At 52.8% G+C, this 18,953-nt stretch overlaps 6 protein-coding genes across 6 annotated transcripts; 4 read left to right on the forward strand and 2 right to left on the reverse strand.

The window, feature by feature from the left end:
- Positions 1 to 876: 876 nt before the first annotated feature.
- Positions 877 to 1,254, reverse strand: N7510_011330 (uncharacterized protein; the record flags this gene model as incomplete). Its single annotated transcript, XM_056983255.1, has 1 exon — positions 877 to 1,254. The coding sequence occupies one exon, from the start codon at positions 1,252 to 1,254 to the stop codon at positions 877 to 879; it is 378 nt and encodes a 125-aa protein (XP_056828749.1).
- Positions 1,255 to 2,304: 1,050 nt separating this feature from the next.
- On the forward strand, positions 2,305 to 5,742 carry N7510_011331 (forkhead domain protein; the record flags this gene model as incomplete). Its single annotated transcript, XM_056983256.1, has 1 exon — positions 2,305 to 5,742. The coding sequence occupies one exon, from the start codon at positions 2,305 to 2,307 to the stop codon at positions 5,740 to 5,742; it is 3,438 nt and encodes a 1,145-aa protein (XP_056828750.1).
- A 611-nt stretch (positions 5,743 to 6,353) lies between these two features.
- On the forward strand, positions 6,354 to 9,130 carry N7510_011332 (uncharacterized protein; the record flags this gene model as incomplete). Its single annotated transcript, XM_056983257.1, has 2 exons — positions 6,354 to 7,633; positions 7,687 to 9,130. The coding sequence occupies 2 exons, from the start codon at positions 6,354 to 6,356 to the stop codon at positions 9,128 to 9,130; spliced, it is 2,724 nt and encodes a 907-aa protein (XP_056828751.1).
- A 2,927-nt stretch (positions 9,131 to 12,057) lies between these two features.
- Positions 12,058 to 13,539, forward strand: N7510_011333 (uncharacterized protein; the record flags this gene model as incomplete). The annotated part of the gene is made up of 1 exon (XM_056983258.1): positions 12,058 to 13,539. The coding sequence occupies one exon, from the start codon at positions 12,058 to 12,060 to the stop codon at positions 13,537 to 13,539; it is 1,482 nt and encodes a 493-aa protein (XP_056828752.1).
- A 1,586-nt stretch (positions 13,540 to 15,125) lies between these two features.
- Positions 15,126 to 17,007, reverse strand: N7510_011334 (acid phosphatase DET1; the record flags this gene model as incomplete). The annotated part of the gene is made up of 2 exons (XM_056983259.1): positions 15,126 to 16,937; positions 16,993 to 17,007. 2 exons carry the CDS (start codon positions 17,005 to 17,007, stop codon positions 15,126 to 15,128), a joined length of 1,827 nt encoding a protein of 608 aa, XP_056828753.1.
- A 236-nt stretch (positions 17,008 to 17,243) lies between these two features.
- N7510_011335 (Dor1-like family protein) lies at positions 17,244 to 18,623 on the forward strand (the record flags this gene model as incomplete). Its single annotated transcript, XM_056983260.1, has 1 exon — positions 17,244 to 18,623. The coding sequence occupies one exon, from the start codon at positions 17,244 to 17,246 to the stop codon at positions 18,621 to 18,623; it is 1,380 nt and encodes a 459-aa protein (XP_056828754.1).
- Positions 18,624 to 18,953: the final 330 nt, after the last annotated feature.

An 18,953-nucleotide genomic window follows, 5' to 3' on the forward strand; every position in this document is an offset into this window, starting at 1 on the left:
CATTGTCTGGTTTACTCCTACTTTCTTCTCGGGAGCCTTCCTGTAAGCAGAGTTGCAACACTGCAATGCAACTTTAGATGGGGCCGGACGAAAGTGAGCCGTGCGGAGTCGAGAATCTTAGCGATTCAATGTCAACTTGTCTGACAGTTTTGGAGACCGAACGGGTTCCTCACTGTCGAGAGCTCGACATATTGACTGCTTCTTCTAGGTCACCAGATTTAAGTACGAGCCTGGGATGATCACGATGAAGTGTTTTTGCCATTGGCTAATCGTGGCAGGGCGCAGCTTCTCGCAGCCCCCACTTGCAAAGACAAGCCAAATACTCTCGATCATAAAGTTCGAAATGGAGGTCACAGGGGCTCAGTTGCTATCAGCAAGTGAAATAAAAGGGGGGTGGGTGGCTGGGGCACATGGGGAGTCTAGTTGGGCGGGCGACATTGCAGGGGTACAGCGATGAGTGCAAAACAGAGGGGATGAAGGCAGGAAGGATGAAGAAGGGAATAAAAGAAGCAGAAGTATAACAGGGAGTGTCAGGTCGTTAATGGTGACGGCCACTGCTGGCCAATGTTTTATGCGCTACACGCTTTGCTGCCGTTTCACCACTATTCGCCTCGCGACTTTCCTTGTATATGCCGCCTTTATTCTCTCCAAATTCGGACCGGTGTTGCGGGCACTCTCAAAAATAGCCAGCACAATAGTAGCAAAAGGAACAGTGAATGCAATTTCTGGCAGTAAAGGGGGACTTTGTAGTAAATTCATTTCCAGTAGCGCTCGAACAATAGGAACTAAAAATGGTAGCCATAAATACATCTTTACACCCATCGCCGACCACCCTCTTGGCCGGTATAGATCTTAGCATCGAGCCCGTCACCTCTCTCAAAGAAAAATCCGAGATAAAAGTAATCCACCAACCATCAGCAGTGGCAAGGTATTCATAATCCCTGGTGCGCGCGTCACGGCCCCAGCATTACCATGGACCACGGAGTCGGTGTGCTCGCCTTGCAAGCAGGACTCGGCTGTATTTGCTTGCGCCGTGGAAGTCAGGTTGCAGACTGCAGTGCAGGGCTTAGGATTCGAGTATATCCACACACTCGTTGGGCAGCAGGACCGTAGCAGCTCCCGAAAATCAGTGTCGTTGTTTCCTTGTTGGTATAGCGGCACCGCGGCGTAGTGGTCAAGGAAGCTATCGAGTATGCCCGGTACGGAATCGCGCTGCGAGAAACATTCTGCTGGCTGGGTCAAGTTGACAGTCATGACGCTTGTAGTGGCGATTGCTAGCAACTGATTCGGGATATGATATTTATCAACTCAGAATGTTGTTCGCAGTTAATGGAGTGGGAGTTGCTACCAAGTTGAAAGATAAGTACCTGCTTACCTTTGCCGCTGCGAGTTTCACAATGAGATGTAGATCCCCCACTTCCTAAAATAGAACCTGTATTGTACATAACGCGAAGGAACCCTGATAGGCGTATTTTACATGAAACTATTATCCCAGTGAATCTTATGTACAAAATACTGACGGAGGCGAGAATTGGGTATACATTAGTACCAAATACAGCCATCGGAGGTCACGAAATGCCTGATTATGAAGCTATCTACGGTAAATCGGGCGCCGAACATGGCGTCCAAGGTAGCCTTTTTGGGCGCCCGAGTTAACATCACCCAGCGTTGTGGTGTAGAGATATTTTGTTGATCTCCGATTACGATTTCGAGCCTTGAAGCTGAATAGGTACTCTAAGAGGGGTAGACTCCACTCGCAAGACCCCGTATGGACAAGCGTTCAGCGAGTTCTAACTGATTAGCGCCTGATTCCCTGGGTGAACAAAATCTCCCCGTTATATGAAGTTCAATCTATTGAAGACATAGATTGGTGCAGTGATCACCAGTTAGACTGAAAGATCAATCATTAATCGAAGGTTCGTGCAGACACTGGGTGGATAGCTGGTGCAGATCGAGGAGCAAAGCCCAGTAGGAACCAGGCACTTCAAGTGGATCGGAGGAGGCAGCCGGAGAGGATTATTGGGCGGGGCGGGAGAGAAAATTTGACCAGGAGACCAGCGGATGGGCCGAGGGGATCAAAAGGGGTAGGAAGTCTTGCGAAAACACCATCGTCGCCTACAGAGAATAGCAGTGACTACACATGAATTAAAATTTCAGTTGACAGTTTCATCAGCAACAAAAAAAACCGAGGATGAAGATACAGAAACAATTGGTATAGCCTGACAGACCAGGCATCTACCTCTCACCGCCCGCCCCAACGAGAACTTCAGCTTCTGTTCTTCTTCTCCCTCGCTTCCCCCAGCCATGTCGTCGCAGACCATGACTGCGCCAGCCGTGGGCCATCGACCGCCTGAGCCAGGTCCGGAAGCGCCCATATACGATTATGGCTCGCAGCCCAATGACGCCACACGAACGACTTCATCGCCGCCTCCTACTACCACCGGCGACTCCGCAATCCGCGACATGCAGAACTCTCCTGTCTCCTCGGCCTCCGTCCCCCACGGCCGTCCCACAATGGATATGACTGGAATAAAGTCAGAACCATCCGAGCACATATTTTCCACCGAAAGGGACACCAATACGCAATCTGCCGCCAGCGCCCTGCTCGCTCAACTCCTCGGAAACCAATCGAATGCTGCGCCCAGCCAGAATGCTGCAGCGCAACACCAGCGCCACGGTAGTACCTCACATGTGAAGATGGAAGATTTGGATGGCGACTCGACCGCTGCGCCAACGGATCTAGCCTCGGGGTCAATGGGGCTGCAGGATCCGTCGAACGGGCCAACTGTTGGCGATATCTTCTCCGGGTCGGGCATGGGACAAGAAAACGGGCGCCATGCATCGGATGCAACGAATAGCATCTCCGATCCACTAATTCCCAAGTCGAACGCCGAACAACCCTCGCTCCTACCGCCCTTGGACTTCACGGCAGCCCCAAAAAACGCCTTTGAGGCCCTCCAGCAGAACGAGATGCTTACGGCCGCTTATCTTTCTCAAAGTGCTGATCTGTCAGCTCTGGGATACCAAGATGGGACAGCATCTACGGCCGGATCGGAACCTCGGATCCAAGCGTTTGCCAAGTTGGAGTTTGATGATGGGCATTTTTATGTCAATACCTACTCATTTATCCTCGGTCGAGATGTACGAGCCGCGCGTGCTGCGCACCAGCGAGAGATCCAGTATCGGCAGGCCGTGAGGAGTTCTCGGGCAAAGAGTTCTAGTGGTGGGAACACCTCCCACACCCCAAACCGTGTCAAGCAGGAAGAAAACGCTGCCATGATGGGCAGTGTAGTGAGTGACCGTGGAGGCATTATGGGTTTTGATCCCGATGTTCCTCCGCACCTCCCAGCCAACTTGAATCTCAGCCGACGATCATCAAAATCGTCATATGATGGGTCTGCTGTGCCCACCCACGCGAACCCGGCTCAATTACAACAGACAACTACCACCACAGTCACCGACTACAATGCGCTTGCGATGCAGTCTTTACAGGAGGGCAATGGTGACGCAAAGCCAGTCGATACGCTGGCTTTGCTTCCGTCGCCGGACTCCTGTCCCACCATCCCCATCCATCCTCCGACCACGATTGACGGCAGCGCCGCAGGCCACCGAGGTATTTCCCGGAGACATGTACGCATTGCTTACAACTTTGATCGCAACCTTTTTGAAATGGAAGTCATGGGACGAAATGGAGCGTTTATTGGAGCTGACTGGCTCTCCCCGGGCCAAGTGCGCCCGTTACACAGCGGTGATTATGTTCAGATCGGAGGTGTGCGGATCCGATTCTTGTTACCGGACGTCCCCATCGGTGAAACAGGAGCCGCTCGGATGGAAGAACAAGCAGTTGATGAAGAGGAAGCGGATAGTGGTTCGGTCGATGCCGAACACGAGCTCGATGACCTGGAGATTGCTGTCAGCGACAGCGCGGAACCCAAGGATTCAAAGACCACGAAAATTGTTCTCAAGAACAAGGATTCTGATTCCACAAAAGCCGTGAAATCCATCGAAGGCGATAATGACCAACAACCCGCCCGCCGGCGCGGTCCTGGTCGACCTCCTAAGGATGGGATCATGTCCAAGCGCGAGCGTGCAGAACTGGCAAGAGAACAGAAGATAGCCGCTAAACGCGAGGCCAATGGCGGCGTTACACCCCCGGCGGCGGCGGCGGCGGCGACAGTTCGGCCCACCAAGGCTGGAAAGACAACCACCAAGGAGTCTGTTGGCGCCGAGTCGCCACCTGCATCCAAACCTGCTGAGAAACGGAAGTATAACAAGCGGAAGAAGGGCGATGGCACGCCCATGGATTACCCTCTCCCCTCGACCGAGGGTGGACAAGCAGAGCAGCAGCCTGAACCGCCGGTCAAGCCTCCGCCTGTCAAGAAGCGCAAGCCTTCCCGGTCACCATCACCCAACTACCCTCCCGAGTCTGCCTACACTCCAGAAGATTTGGCCAAGCCTCCTTACAACTACGCCGTTCTTATTTTCGATGCTCTGACGGAAGCCGGAACACCAATGACGTTGAAACAGATCTACCGCGCGCTGAAGCTGAAGTATCCGTACTTCCGCTTCAAGTGCGAGACGGAGGGCTGGACGTCCAGTGTGCGGCACAATCTCAACGGCAACGGTCATTTGTTCATGCATGCAGAGCGAGATGGCAAGGGATGGTCGTGGCAACTCCGGCCTGGTGCCTCGGTTGAGAAGGAGAAAAAGCGACGTCCATCGCCGCCGCCTGCGCCGCCGCCGCAGTCGTCTCAACCCCCGGCTGGCCCTCCTCCTCCCCAGCAGTACATGCCCCCTATGGGTCATCCGTATCCGAACGCGCCAGCCTCGGGGCCCAACCAGCATCAGCATCAACAGTTCCAATTTCCTTCCATGCCTTCTAATCCGTTCCCACCTCCTGCAGCGGCGGCGGCCCCTCCTCAACACTCCAGTCCGTACCATCCGCCGGCGAAGCCGCCTGCTGTTTCAGCTGCGGGTCCATCCCCGTCTCCGGTTCCAGTTCCAGCTCCAGCTACAGCTCCTGCCCCGACTCCTGCATCTTTTCCCATTCCGAATCCTATCCGCAGCAGCCTGCCGGCTGCCTTTGCGAAGACCATCCCTTCAACCTACACCTCTCCCTACGCCGCCGATCCTCCTCCGCAGGCAGCTCCACCCCGGCAGTCACAGACGCCACGGCCGGCGCAGAGCCCGTCGCAGCAGCAGTCCCCTTATCCCTCACAACAAAAGCCTCCTTCTTCGCAGCCGCCGCCGCAGGCCAACCCGACGCCTCAAACCTACCCTCCACGCGCCGGTCCTCCATTCCCACCTCAGCATCAACAACCAGCCCAGCGACAACCCTCTCATCCACCCCACCAACATGTGCCGCCACCTCCATCACAACAGCAGCCGCAGCAACCGCGACAGCACATCCCATCCAGTTTACCTTCTGCCCAGCCTCGACCACAGCAGCACCAGCCGCCGCAGCCGCCGCAGCCGCGTTCTGTGCAGCCCAGCCCAGCGCCGGCCGGGCCCTCAGAGTCATCCTCGTTCACCGAGCGAGCAAACAAGGCAATCGACGACTTCGAAAACGTACTTATGGAGGACTACGAAGATAAGAACTACATCCGAGAGGTCCTCCGGAGTGCGCGTGCACGCGTTTTGGGCGATGCCACGGAGAGTTCGTTCCCCGGCGGCGAGCCCAAAGACGAGGCTGTTATCATGGACGTGCTTCGCAATTTGGTGGGCAGCTTGAAAGACGAGTGATGTGGTGGTTCAGCCTCTCTCACGATTTACGATTTTTCTCTCTCTCGGGCTGCGTGGTGGGGTTGGGTTGGAGTTGGAGCTGGAGCTCTTGGTGGTGATGGAAGGAGGCTTGGCTGCTTTTACCTCCCCTTCCTTCCTTCCTTTCTTCCCTGACGACTTATCGAGTATACGAGTACATGTGTTTGTTAAAATCTCTTTCCCGTGTCTGTGTTTCCCCCCCCTCTGCGGGAATTTGAGTCTTAATGATATCCCTCTGTTATCTGGCTGGCAGGCTGTTGTGTTTCTTGTTGATTCTCTTGTTGCCTCGCCGATGCGATTAGGACCGGAGGCTGCATTTATTATTATTGCATTCCCCTTGGCCTGTCGCAAAAATTAAAAGCAAAAGCGCTTAGCATGATAGAAATGCCAATCCCAACCAAGTTGGCGGGATCCTTCCTGTTTGATTCATCGGATGTGCGTACTATATGCCCTACAATTGTACCTTACGCAACGAGCCAGCTGTACCCCACTCATTGGCGCGGAACCCCTCTTTTAGGCCATGAATATTCAACCTTCTGAAGGATAGTTGAATCCAACTCTTTTCAATCTTGAAATTACTCCCGACTATCACCATGGCTGATGCACTCTCAATTGCATCGGGAGTTGCGGGGTTGCTCTCCCTGGGAATCCAAGTCACCCAATCCCTTGTAGACTTTTACTCCTCATACAAGAACCGAGCCAGTGATCTAGCCAAGATTACGCACAACCTCGAAGATCTTCTTGCAGTCTTCCGATCCCTGCATGATGCACTACAGGGTCGCCAACCTTGGACCAACGCCCTGGAACTATTGCAAGATATCGATAAGGCAACACAGAGATGCGATGAAATTATCAAGGAACTGCAGCTCGAGTGCCAAAGATTTCAGAAGGACTCAGCCACCGGTTTCAGGGGTCAGATTCAAGTTGCCGGGCGTCGCGTGGCATATCCGTTTCGAAAAAGCACCTTACAAAAGCTGGAAGAAGATATAAGCGAAATACGCGAAAATTTATCTTTAGCGCTGGGGGTGTTGCATCTTAGGAGCAATACACAGATTGAAGATGGGAATACACAACTGAAATCACTTCTTGAACGAATAAATGCCACTCAAATCTCCTCGACCATTCGTGGCTGGCTGATGGCTCCAGATGCGACAGAAAACCACAATGCTACGTGCGCCAAACGTCATATAAGTACAGGGATGTGGTTTGTGAAGGGCCATAGCTTTGCGAATTGGTTAGTGCAGCGGAACTCTTTCCTCTGGATCAATGGCTTCGCCGGATGTGGCAAGTCTGTTCTATGCTCGGCCGCGATCCAACACACATTCCGCGAGACGCAGCATAGGCACAATGCAGGGATTGCATTTTTCTATTTCTCCTTCAACGACGAATCAAAGCAGAATGATTCCGGTATGCTACGCGCACTTTTGTTGCAGCTGTCAGCACAGCTACAAGACGGTGAAAAAGAGTTAGAGCAGCTGCATACGTCCTATAAGTCTGGCACTCCTCCAGTGGAAGCCCTCCTCGCCTATTTCCGATGTGTCCTTTGCAGATTCGATGACTGCTATATTCTGATCGACGCTATAGATGAAAGCCCCCGAGGCCGCGAAAGAGAGCGCGTTTTGAGGGCGATAGAAACATTACGGGGCTGGTGTTTACCTGGCCTTCATCTGTTAATCACTAGTCGTGACGAGCTTGATATCCGCCGATCCCTTAATACTTCTTCCGATCAGAACATTTTGATGAAAAACTCAGAGATTGACAAAGATATTCTCAATTTCGTCTCTTATCAACTTGCTAAGTCGCCAACGCTTCAGAGATGGAAATCCCGCCATAGCGAGATTGAAGCTAGATTAAGCACAAATGCACAGGGAGTGTAAGTTTAAGATGCCTAAACGAGTGACGTTGTCTTACCACGAACAATCACAGATTTAGATACGTTGAATGCCAATTTCAGGCCATCAAACGGGCACGAAACCGGAACCAGCTTGATGAATGTCTGCGCTCCTTACCCCGGGATCTGGATGAAACATATGAGCGACTTCTCTGCAATATTGACGAAACCTACGTCAAAGATGTGCGCCGTGTTTTGACTTTACTTTGCGTTTCTACTAGGCCGCTCACTTTGAATGAACTGATTGACGCACATGCTGTTGAGCTCAATGAGCCGTCACGCCTTGACCGCGAGGGTCGCTCGTATGTGCCGGATGAGCTACTCGATGTTTGTCTTGGGCTCGTGGAGATTGTAGCGGCTGAAGATGAAGAAGGAGAGACGACCTCTATTGCTCGCATACCGCATTTTTCTGTGCAGGAGTACCTTCAATCAAACCGCATCCTTCAACAAAAAGCGGCAAGATTTGCGATTCGAAGTGGACCCGCGAATACAGAGGTTGCCCAGATTTGCCTGGTCTATCTCTTAGAACTGACGCTTGCTGAAAAGTTGGATGAAGCCAAAATCAGGGATATGCCACTGGCTCGTTTTTCTGCCATGCAGTGGCATCACCACTATGCTCATTCATGTGAGGAAAAGCCCCATGTGGAAGAATTGGTGATACGGTTATTCCAAGACGAGACGAACTCCTTCGTTACATGGATACGCCTATTTGATGTGGATTTTCCATGGGATACAACTCCTGAGTTTCAGCGTCCTATAAAGAACGTGGCCTCGCCTTTGTACTACGCATCCCTGCTAGGATTGGAGTCCATCGTAAACAACATAACAGCAGTTGCTGTGGGTGATGGAAGTATAACCGATATAGTGAATAAAAAAGGTGGGCGATTAGGGAGCGCACTCCAGGCAGCATCTTCCAGAGGCCATGGGAAGGTGGTGCAGATACTCCTCGATCGTGGCGCCGATGTCAACGCTGAGGGCGGAAGATTCGGTAACGCACTCCAGGCCGCATCTTACGGTGGCCATGAGAAGGTGGTGCAGATGCTACTCAATCGTGATGCCGACGTTAATGCTAAGGGCGACGCCATATTCGGCAGTGCACTCCAGGCCGCAGCTTATAGTGGTCATGAAAAGGTGGTGCAGATGCTGCTTGACGTCAACGCGGAGGACGGCAGCTTCGGCAGTGCTCTCTCGGCCGCATCTTCTAGAGGCCATGAGAAAGTGGTGCAGATGCTACTCGATCGTGAATCTGACGTTAACGCTAAGGGCGGCACCATATTCGGCAGCGCACTCTGGGCCGCATCTTCTGGTGGTCATGAAAAGGTGGTGCAAGTGCTGCTCGATCGTGGTACCGACGTCAACGCGGAGGGCCTAAGATTAGGCAGTGCACTCCAGGCCGCATCTTACAGTGGTCATGAAAAGGTGGTGCAGATGTTGCTCAATCGCGGCGCCAAAAAGCAAACCCCAAGGGTAGATGGATAGATGGAACTACGGCAGCACATGTTAGGTCTCATCTTGCGGAGACCACCAGAGGGTGAGTGTTGATGCTATTTGATGGTGACGCTAATGCCCACATTTCTCGATTGGGCATTATTATCTGATGTTATATTTCCGCGCCCTATTCAATCCTCATGAGCAAGTCCTGCGACTTGACTAATCGTGAAATTACACTTTTACCATAAAGGGGGGAGCGTGCGTCCTTGCATCCTTGCCAACGATCTGGCCGAGGCTATACTGCACATAGTGTGGTAAAGCTTTTTTTTTTCACCATAATGCTGTATAGAGAACCTTATTGAAATAGTGCGTCCTGGTCCTCGGCATTATTGTTTGAAAGACAATCGATGTTGCCTGCCGTATAAAAGCATCTACAACACTTTAGTATACCTTTCGGTCCGGTTCGTCTAGAACTTACGAGCCTGAGAGTAGTGGCTTCGTGAAAGGACTACAAACAACAGGCCTGCGGAGAAATAAGGGACCGCTTCATATTTCCGGTCGTCCGGCGGGAGAACAATACTCTAACCAGCCGGGCATTTTGGGAGGAAGTAGGCTACATTCTATACACCAGTCGGGTGCGGGTGGCAAGGCCCAAACCTACACTAATATCCAATATATGGCGGCAAAGACATCCGACCCGATCCGCCTTAACCTCGATGTTTTCGTCTCTCCCACCGTTGGGTACGTGCCCATTCGGTGTCCCGGATTTTCCCTATGTCTGGCGGGGTCGACTCCAGGGTTAGGGGGGGGAGGGGCTCGGCAGGAAGAGGAGAACTGATTTAGCGTGGGCGCCGTCATCTGCAGGTTCCCTGGGACGTCGTAGAAGCTGTAAACGCCCGACTATAGCTGGGTCTTACTTGGTTTACTGGGCTTCCATAGCAGTGGTGGCCTATTAATTAGTTCATGCAAGCATGCTACTTTGGCAGGTGAATATATATTTCCGGGCCAGAGAACCATACTCTAACGAGGCCATTTCGGGGGGAACTGCAGTACTAATTTGCAGGACAAGCACCAGTCTTCTAGAAGAAGAACCGTCATTAACCGAGCATAAGATCGAATTATTAATTACCTATGTTCCCCCTCCTCTCCTGCCATGCGGCATGACGCTATTAGGCTCACCGCAGGGATCCGCTCCAGGTCCACGTTTTCTTGTCTGCCTATACCTATCCGGTCAGAGAATGAGTCAGAGGGCTATGTGTGTGTGTGTGTGGTCCAGTCACACTGTTATTATTGGGCTGGACGAGTCAAAGTCGGTGAGTTGGGTTCATCCGGCAGAAGGGGGCCCTTGCGAGGTTGGACGGACGGGGGGCGTGTGATCTGAGCGGGTGTGCCTGCTGCCGCGGTTTTAGTGACTGAGATGGTGCAGTTGCAGTATTTATTAATTATTATTTCGGTCTGTCTCTATATGCTAGGAGGTGCGACCTGTCTGGCATGTATTGTTCTATTTGGACGGTGTTCGAGGACTTCTGCAGAAGTTGGGCGGGCGGTAGGCCGAGCAACGGTCGGAATGTGCAAGTATGGCGCTTGTACACAACAGTATGTAAGACTAACCTGCTGACCTGCTGAACTAACTGTCTTCCGACTGCTCCGTTCTTCGTCTCCATTTTTTAGGGCATTTTTACAGGATGTCTTATTATGCGAGTCGTGTTTCCCGGTGAAGCACGGGAGTCTAATGGAAAACGGCCAGTTCACAGTGGGGCCGCACGAGTCGGTTCTTTTTTTTTCTTTTCGTTTTTTTCTCCCACCCTTTCCTATTTGAAGCGTAGTGCCGTTCCAGCGTCAGAACCAGTGACACGGGCGTTGCATCACCGGATTTGCCTGGAGTCCACGTTGTCGTAGTATTCGGTTTTCCGTACTGTGCATACATCATCACTCTCGCCACGGCGTCAGACGGTCAGAGGAGTCACAGGGAGACGAGAATAATACCATCATCAACCGTAATTTCCAAGTGATCATTAATATTAGCAGACAAGGATCTTCGAAACGGACGGGGGCGACTGTCAATCGTAATCATTGCGAAACACAGGTTTTGTGTGGTGTATTTTTGCCTCCCGGCACCCAAACCAAAGGGGGTGGACAGCGGATGATCGAGGCCCTCCTGGTATTGCTGACGGTAATTTTACCACCGACTCTCGCCTGTCGCCCACACCACACACCACACTCAGCCCCGAACGAACGGCCCTCGCCTTCCCTTCCTTCCCTTTCCCTGTTCTTCACCCTCCTCTTCCTCCCTTTTTTCCCTTCTCTTTTCCACCTCTCTCTCCCATCTTTCTTCGCTGCTCTAATCCTCTCCAATAACCTCGACTCCTTCCACATCAACGAGCTTTTCACTAAGTGTCGTTGCCAGCCTCCACGCGAGGAACTGAAAAAATCCCCCCTTCCCTCCAAAACAGACCGGTCCGTCGCCTCCCGCGCGTCACCCACCAAGAAAGAAAAAAACCTTTTTGGGGCGCATCGGGGATTTCTCACTCCCGGTGGTTTGAGTCGCTTCGATTCTGCATTCTGGCTTGCTCTTGAAATCCATCTTCTTGGACCTGGAAAAGCGACCGCAAATTCGGCCCAACCCGAGTACCGACCTGGTGTCAATAATCTATTGTCACCACGCCCTACACTCCTTCGCTCTCGCTTTCTTTTTCTTGTCTTCTATCCATTCAGGTGGTTGAATTTTCCTCAATGTCATTCAACTAGAGACGTTCCCTACGACCACAACAGAGCGACGCGCTCGCTGAGCTGCGCCCTCACCTCCCTCCAGGCTCAGGGCTCTGCGGAACGGTAGACGGTTCGTTCTTCGGTTTCATCACACCTCGCGTCCTCTCCAGAGAGGGTTGTCTTTTGCTGACTCTTTGTGTGTCCCTTGGCCAGACTTGTCTGCCCTTCCCCGTCCTGATCTGGTGTCTCTTACCTCACCCTTTGAGATGCCATCCTTCTTCGCTCCAGGCCACGGCCTGCCTCCCACACCTCCCCACGTCAACAGCGGTCGCATGGACAACGCTCCGTTCTATCAGGTCGGCCACGCGGGCTTTCCGCAGCGCTACCACCAGAGCGGTTCCGAATTCATCGAGCAGTACTCGCAGGCATTGTGCTATGCGAAGCCGGCTTCGATGAACCTGCACCCGATGCGAGCCAGCCAGGATCTGCGCACCATGGGCCAGCAGCCGATGTTCGGCCCCATGGCGACCACGCTCCCCCCAATCCGAACCAACACCCAGCTTCCCCCCATGGACAGCGCGATTCCGCCCCAGTACCGCCGCTCGGAAATTGCCGCGATGCAGCAACAGCAACCCGCCGCTGAACAACTCCGCAAGGAGGAGAAAGCTACCGGAGGTGTCGCCGCCCACCTGGATTACGAGATGGATCGCATGTCCGACTTTGTGGCGGAAATGGCCCAGGGAATGTATGATTTGTACAAGACCAAGATCAACCTTGCAGATATTGACTTCGCGCGAAGCATCTACCCAGGATCTTCGGTGCCCCCTCAGTTTCGGAAATACGTCTATCAGATCTTGTCTTCGACCCGCCTGCCAAGCTCGACTATCTTGCTGGGTCTCTTCTACCTGTCCAGCCGGATGCGCATGCTCTCCGCCCAGCGCGTCTTCCTCTCCAGCAATGGCCAGGTCTACCGTATGTTGACCGTGGCCCTGCTGCTGGGCAGCAAGTTCCTTGACGACAACACCTTCCAGAACAAGTCGTGGGCGGAAGTTAGCAACATTCCCGTTGCGGAGCTGAACAGCATGGAGTTGGAATGGCTTTTCGCGTTCGATTGGAAGATCCACGACCGCATTTACGAGCAGCAGGATGGCTTTGCCTCGTGGCGCGCTCACTGGGATACTTGGCGCGCAAAGGCGAATGCCCGGGCCCAGGAGTCTCGTCAGACCCTGGCGCCTCTGGATACCAACATCGTCCGCAGCAACCAGGGTGCCACCAAGCCTTTGATGTCTCCCGAGGGACCCATCCCGCTGCAGTACCAGCGCAGTTTGCACTTGGAGAATTCTTGGCTCAACCCGACCGCGTCTGAGTACTCCCCCCGTCCGCCCCCCACAGTGGACCCAACACCCCCGACTACTATTCAGTCGGGCCCTGGGCGTATTCGAACCCGCCGCCGCCGTACTCGCGGGCCTGGATTGCGCCTCCGCCGCAGTACATACCGCCATCGGCTCCCCGGTCGCAACCTCCGTCCTACCATCATACTCCAGCATATGGTCTACCCTTTGCGCAGAGCGTGTGGACAGGTCACGGTTCCTCGTGTGGTTGCATGTATTGTGCCAAGCATGTTGAGAACTACATGTGCAACAATGCCTTCCCCTCCCTGCAGCCGATTCTCGCTGGTTAACTCGTTTCTACTTATGATTCTGGATGAGACAGCACGTCAAATCCTTTTTGTTTTGCTGAGACTTTAGTCACCAAGTCTCGAGTGTTTTTAGATTTCTTTGCGACGTTTGGCGATTTGCATGATTCTTCCTCTTCTTCGATGATACCGTTTCTTCTTGCTCATCTGATTCGATGCCCACTCTTGTTTTTTGACCTTCTCGCCGCCAATACTCGCTTTCGAGCAACCGGCATGTCGCGTCACCCGCGAAAAAAAGTACCTTGTTCTGCGCCTGCTGGTTGTTGTCGACAAAGCGAAAATTCTCCAAAAAATCACCAAAAAAAGAGGAAAACAACGCTCCCGCGGCGACATTGGCATGCTCCGGTCAATCCACGATGCGCACACAAGCTCGCCCATGCTACCTGTGTGGCTGAGTGGATTTTGTTCCCACGAAATACCGGAGCCGCAGTCACGACGATAACGATTCAAAGCCCACAAATTCTGACCTCTTGTTGATTACCCATGACTTCGGTTCATATCTTCGGTTTATTTTTTCTTCTCTTCTTTTTCCTTTTTGCTTGGCATTTTGTGTTTGGCGGTGACTACCCCATAGATTGCTTTCCTGCACGTCTTTTGATTCTTCTCATGTCGGTATATTATTTCGATTACCCTTCACGCTACAACAACCCAACGTGTGCTCTGGCGTTAATACTTTGCTTCTCTTCTCTTCTCTTCGCTTCTGATTATTCTTCTTCGACTTTTTTTTCCAACACTTTCTCTCTTCATACCATTCAAACTTTTTTTTTCATCCTGAATTCATCAAAATCCCTTTGATGACTCCATCTACCTACCATTCCATTCCAATGGTTTCCTAAGCATTCGTGTTTCATCTCCATTCTTCTTTCTTCCATGGTTGGAACTGGATTGGAGTGTTTTCATCCTTCGATGGTGCTTTCTTGTTATGCTTGCCCTGTGTTCGCAGCAATTGCATCCTGATCCGTCTGCTCCTCGGGCGTCGCGGTCTGTATGTAGTCTATATCCATCTTCTCTCAACCGTTTTCCAGTCTCCAGCCTCACACACACCGTGCTTGGATTCCTCGAGTCTCCTTGGAATCGGTCAACTTGGTTCATCTGTGTGTGGGGATGGTTTTTCTGGGAAGACCTTATTTTTGAAGAGCATGAACAAGCAAAATCATATTGACGAGCTCGTCTTTTGTCTCTTCTTGAACTTTTCTCCAGTGTAGATCGGTAGAGATTTCTGCAGAAGGAAGGGACTCGGTTGATGCCATGTTTGAAGGATGGGGTATCATTTTGAGCCTGGAATACGACTGATTGTTAGGAAGGCCTTAGCACCTTCGCAATTAGATCTGCTTGCTAGGGGTGAACAAGTACGTGGATAGTTTCAATTGCGATTGACATGGACATGTAATTATGGCATAACTCAGGATAGAGGCAGACCAAACATGCTATCGAAGTACACAACCAACCTCGGAAAAATGACAAATATAGTGAAGATTAGGGTATATAGATGTAGAACATAACCTGTATGTAGGCAGAACACATCACTCATGGGGTGTCGTGGTCGTTGGAGTTGTCGTTGCGAGTCGTCAGGGGGAGAGAGAGACAGTATAACGAAGTAGGAGATAGATATAGAGGGAATGGGGACAAGGGTATCCATCAATAGACGCTTCCCTGAATACTCTGGTCCTCTTGCTGCTGCTGATCCAGAGATGGTTCCTTCTCGACGTCGTGCCAGTCGCTAGAGCCATGCTGCATCTGTGCACTACTCTCCTCCTGTTGCTGTCCAGTTTGGCCATGGGTCTCTGATTGGGTTGAGGCGCTGTCTCCGTCACCTAAGATGTTGGCCATCCGGTGCTCGCCCTGGGAGAGATTTGAAGACGGATAGCGCTGGTGGTGGTGATGATGATCGTGAGTCTGATTATGGTGGTGGTGATGATGGTGGTGATGTGTTCGGATTTTATGATATCTGTCGGGGAGATTGCCGCTCATCTCGTCGTCGCCGTCGTTCTCAAACTCTTGGGATTGAGATTGAGATTGGAGAGGCAGGCTCCTCGGTGCTGTCGTAGTACCCGTGATTTCGTGACTAGAGACTCTCGACGCAGGTGCGTGGTGGTCGTGATCATGGTCGTCGCCTTCGTCATCGGATGGGGCAAGACTATTTGCACCACTAAGTGAGCCACCTCCATCGCGGCCGCCAAGGTGGAGTAGGGCAAGTTTAAGACAAGTTGTGGATGAGGATGATGTTGGCGGATGGAGAAGATGATCTTCGCTATCTCGATGCAATCCCTGCATGGTGGGCCGTTTGGGATGCGATGCGGCAGCGGTTGGCCGGCTGTCGGAGCTGGAGTCTCGGAGCCGCGTATCGTTTTGGGCATCTCCAGCCTCCACAGTTAGCCGAGGTTTGCTATTGGCGTGTCGATCTGCATGAGGAGGATTTCGGGACGTAAGATCGTTCCAGTTGGGAGGAACCTCGCCGACGGGGTTAGATGGCTGAGAAGCGGACTCTGAAGAGGAAGGTGCCGCTGATGTTATATTTGCTGAGGCTGTTTCGTCGGAGTTATGACTCTTGGTGTGACCGGTGCTTTGCACATGGCCGTCCACATGTTTGTGTCGAGGGTGGCCATTTTCATGGCGAACAGAAGCTACGAGTTTCGCGCGGAGCGATCGTTGGACATCGGTCGACATATGACTGCATCCATCGGGACACCCGCCCCATTTTCTTCGGATAGGAGTAGGATCCGACAACGTAATGGGAGAAGAAACAATCCCTTTAGCCGCACGCTCGCGGTCTCTCTCCTGGCGCAGATCGGACCATGTGCGCAGTTTATTCTGAAGCGCATACTTGCCACTCTCCGGGTCGTGGGTCATGATCACGAACTCGCAGTGGTTGATGTTGCGCAGATCCTCGAAGTACTCTACACTCCAATGATACCACTTCATCATAAACACTCGAGCCATGAGGCCGTGCGTGACGAGAACACAGACACTGGCAAAGTCCTGCTCCCCAAAGAGGCGCCACAGCGATTCATTGAATCCGCTCACTCGGTCATAGGCATCCGCCGCGGACTCGCCGTTGGCAATGCGGTAAAAGAAGTGTCCATAGTCTGCTCTTTCCATCCACATTCGTTCCATTTCCGCTGAACATGGCTGGAAGTTCCCGAAATCTTGTTCCCGTAAACGCGGCTCTTCATAAACGTTGATGGTATGTCTCGGAAAAGGCGAGGGGCTCGGCGAATCCGATGTCAGAGACTCCAGAATGCCCTCGGTAGTTTCCCTCGTCCGGCGATAGGGAGAAGTGAAGAAGTGGAGCGTATCGTCGGGACGGAGGAGATCACGTAGCCGGCGGCCGGCCTCCTGGGCTTGCCTGTGACCCTCAGGCGTGAGCTTCACACGATGGTCGGGGATCGTCTGATGGATCTCGCGGTTTTTGTTTCCTTCTGATTGCCCATGGCGGACGAGAATAATCATCTACAGTTCGTGGGTTAGCGATTGTTCAGATCTGCAGCGGGGAACCAACACTCACCCGCGGCTTTCCCATGATGACAGTGGCATCTGGCTGAACAAGAGATGTACAGAGCGAGGAGCAATTATAGAGGACCCAAGCGGAAGTACTCGGTAATGACAGACATAGAGACAAGCCAAGACAGGAAGTGGAAGAAGGAATGAACAAGTTCTGTTCTGGGCTGAAGAACAACGTGACGAGGCAGTGCACGGGCCACGGCGTCCTCCATTCACAGCGCCGCGTTTACCAAGAACACATTCCCTTCATCTCTCATGGCCGACTCTCTCTTTGAGCTGCTGGTGCCCCAGCTCGAAGGCTCCAGTTCGCCCGATGCTACCACGGCCCAGTATCTCAATCGCTTGTCTACCCTGTCCCTCCAGACCCTGCAGACAACAGAGCCACAGTCGCTCTCCCAAGCCTCACACTCGACTCTCCTCTCCCTCCAGGCTCTGTCCAACCGCTCGCACAAGGCCTTTATCACCTCTGCCGATAATCTTTCCACCTTACGCTCATCCATCCCTCAATTAACTCGTGAAGCTCAAGAACTGCGCGATGCGCTGCCCAAGCTCGACCAGGAGGCGGTGGGCTTCTCCACAAAGTACAGCAAGATTGCAGACAATGCCGCTCTGGACCGACGGAAGAAAGCCATGCAGCTGGCACGCAATGTCGACCGACTATCAGACATTCTAGAGCTGCCGACCTTGCTATCAACGGCCGTGTCCGCCGCGTCCGCAACCTCCGGCACCAGCGGTGCTTCCTCCTCCACAACCTACTCATCCGCCCTCGACCTTTACGCACATATAAAACGTCTCCAGACCCTCTACCCGGACTCACCGTTGATCAAAGACGTTGCGGCCCAGGCAGAAGATGCAATGAAAGAGATGACGACCAACCTCATCGCGGGGCTCCGAGCCCAGAACCTGCGTCTCGCAGCTGGCATGCGAACCGTGGGCTGGTTGCGGCGTGTTGCCCCTGATTTAGAGACTCTCCAAGCCGATGGAGCTGCTGGCACAAGCGAAGGTGCGCTGGGGGCTGTCTTCTTGATCTGCAGACTGGCCAACTTGGTGTCGACCCTCGAAGCACTAGATCCGCTGCGTGAGCTCGCAGACCAAGAAACCCAGCGACGAGCCAATGGCAAGGATACGGAGCCAACTTCCTGGTCAGACGGACAGCAGACAGACCGCTACTTGAAACGCTACATCGAAATCTTCCGCGAGCAGAGCTTCGCCATCGTATCCTTGTACAAGAATATCTTTGGCTCCGAACAGTCCGAGTCTGATCTGGCTGGGTCGGGCTTGCGGGGTGTAGATACCAAAGTGAAATCGCTTTCCTCGTCACGGCCGGCCCGTTCCGATGATCCTTTACAGCGCTTGCCCCCCGCGCTGGCAACGTTCCCCATGCACCTAGTGCAGATGCTCACCGAGACGATGCGCACCTATCTCCCCAATGTACGGGACAAGAGCTCGCGAGAGAGCCTTCTCACACAGCTGCTGTACTGTGCCGCCAGCTTAGGCCGTCTCGGAGGGGATTTTGGTATGATCCTGACCGAGCTGAGCGGCGAGGAGGAAATTGGTTACGAGTGGGAGGAGGTGATGCGCAAGCACCGGGCGCTGGCCGGACGGTTGGAGCAACTGACGCGGGCGTCTCATTAGAACGAATTTATAAACAACAATAATAGATCGAAACTTAAGCCTCTCCGAGTTAAGCATGATGAGACGAGAAAGGCTCAACAGCAGCACCTATATGGCGCTATTCCGCATTAGGACATCACTCTCTGGTTGGTTGTTCCGGATTAGGAAACCAGTCTCTCAGTGGATAACTATTGTCTACTCCATCACAGCCTTCGTTGCGAACCAACTCGGACGGAGCCATGCGGATTTAATGCCTAAGTCCTGTTCAAGGATTCCCTGCTTCCAAATATAAATATCTGCAGCTTTCCTCGCCGGAGATTCAGATCTCTCTTCATTTTCAATACAATAACC

The sequence above is a fragment of the Penicillium lagena genome, assembly GCF_028827675.1.
Source record: "Penicillium lagena strain IBT 129212 chromosome Unknown utg000008l_segment0_segment0, whole genome shotgun sequence".
Classification (NCBI taxonomy): Eukaryota; Fungi; Ascomycota; class Eurotiomycetes; order Eurotiales; family Aspergillaceae; genus Penicillium; species Penicillium lagena.